Source organism: Lucilia cuprina, unplaced genomic scaffold (assembly GCF_022045245.1).
Source record: "Lucilia cuprina isolate Lc7/37 unplaced genomic scaffold, ASM2204524v1 Scaffold_6688, whole genome shotgun sequence".
Taxonomy (NCBI): Eukaryota; Metazoa; Arthropoda; class Insecta; order Diptera; family Calliphoridae; genus Lucilia; species Lucilia cuprina.
The window spans coordinates 1-1380 of NW_025811628.1; the positions used below are offsets into that span (position 1 = coordinate 1).

At 29.7% G+C, this 1380-nt stretch overlaps 1 protein-coding gene across 1 annotated transcript; it reads left to right on the plus strand.

The window, feature by feature from the left end:
- Positions 1 to 116: 116 nt before the first annotated feature.
- Positions 117 to 624, plus strand: LOC124421228 (trypsin 5G1-like). Its single transcript, XM_046956089.1, has one exon. It carries the CDS (start codon positions 167 to 169, stop codon positions 470 to 472), a length of 306 nt encoding a protein of 101 aa, XP_046812045.1. The 5' UTR covers positions 117 to 166; the 3' UTR covers positions 473 to 624.
- The last annotated feature ends 756 nt before the right edge of the window (positions 625 to 1380 follow it).

A 1380-nucleotide genomic window follows, 5' to 3' on the forward strand; every position in this document is an offset into this window, starting at 1 on the left:
AGATAGATAGATAGATAGATAGATAGATAGATAGATAGATAGATACATAGATAGATAGATAGATAGATAGATAGATAGATAGATAGATAGATAGATAGATAGATATATGGATAAAATAAATTTACTTATTTTTGTCTTCCTCTTTTAGGAAGTACAAGTCCCTATAATGTCCCAGGACGAATGCCGCAAAAGTCGCTATGGGCCCTCTCGCATTACCGATAACATGCTTTGTGCCGGTTATGATGAGGGAAAGAAAGACAGTTGCCAGGGTGATAGTGGTGGTCCTCTACATGTTGTGGCACCTGGTACTCGTGAACATCAATTAGCTGGTGTAGTGTCATGGGGTGAAGGTTGTGCTAAGGCCGGTTATCCTGGTGTCTATGCACGTGTCAATCGTTATGGTACTTGGATTAAAACCTTAACGAAAAATGCCTGTCTCTGTCAATCGGAAACGAAGAAGATTAAAAAATAATTTTAATTTTCTTTTTCAAATGATTATTTTTACAAGTGTTTTATTTATTTATTTATTTATATATTTATTTTACATTTAATTATTTATTTTATTTATTAAAATCTATGTTAAGGAGAAAATTTCAATAAATTACAAAGTTTTTCCAACATTTAGTTATGACAGGTTTTAATTAATAGTAAAAAGATAAAAAGAAAATGTCTATTTTTTCTAATAACCTACTTTGGTAATCCGGTTTTCTGGTTGGCATCAAGTTTTTCACAAATATAAGTTAAAGGCAAAGTATTATATTTATTTATTGCTAACGATTTTTCTAAAAACAAATTTTAATAAATATGAAAAAGAAATTTATAGTTATACACACATGTGAAAGTATATGTATAAATTAAAGATTATATTTAAAAGCAATGACTCCGAAGCACTTAAGTTTATAATGTATAAGTGCAGGCATTCAGGCACAAATTCAAATGTCTGTATTATAAAAATATCCATGTAATTAAATTTGCACATGTGTCCCAATGAAAACGTGACACGACAATGTTAATGACGTTATGACTAAACGACCGACATACTAATAAAAAAATATTAAAAGTTTTAGCAAAGCAAGTGTTTGAGAAAACTTGTGCAAGTTTTAAATATAAAGAAAATTAAATAAATTTCATAGAAAATTTATTAACAAGGCTAGTCTAGCCTATAGTCTAGCCTATAGTCACGTCTACAATCAAGTCTATAATCTAGTCTGTAGTCTGGTCTAAAGTCTATATTATAGTTTAGTCGATAGTCTAGATTATAAACTAGACTAGAGACTAGACTATAGACTAGATTATAGACCAGACTATAGACTAGACTATAGACTAGACTATAGACTAGACTATAGACTAGACTATAGACTAGACTATAGACTAGACTAT

Excerpts from the sequence above, each read along its gene's own strand:
- LOC124421228 (XM_046956089.1), top strand. The coding sequence starts at position 167 with ATGTCCCAGGACGAATGCCGCAAAAGTCGCTATGGGCCCTCTCGCATT.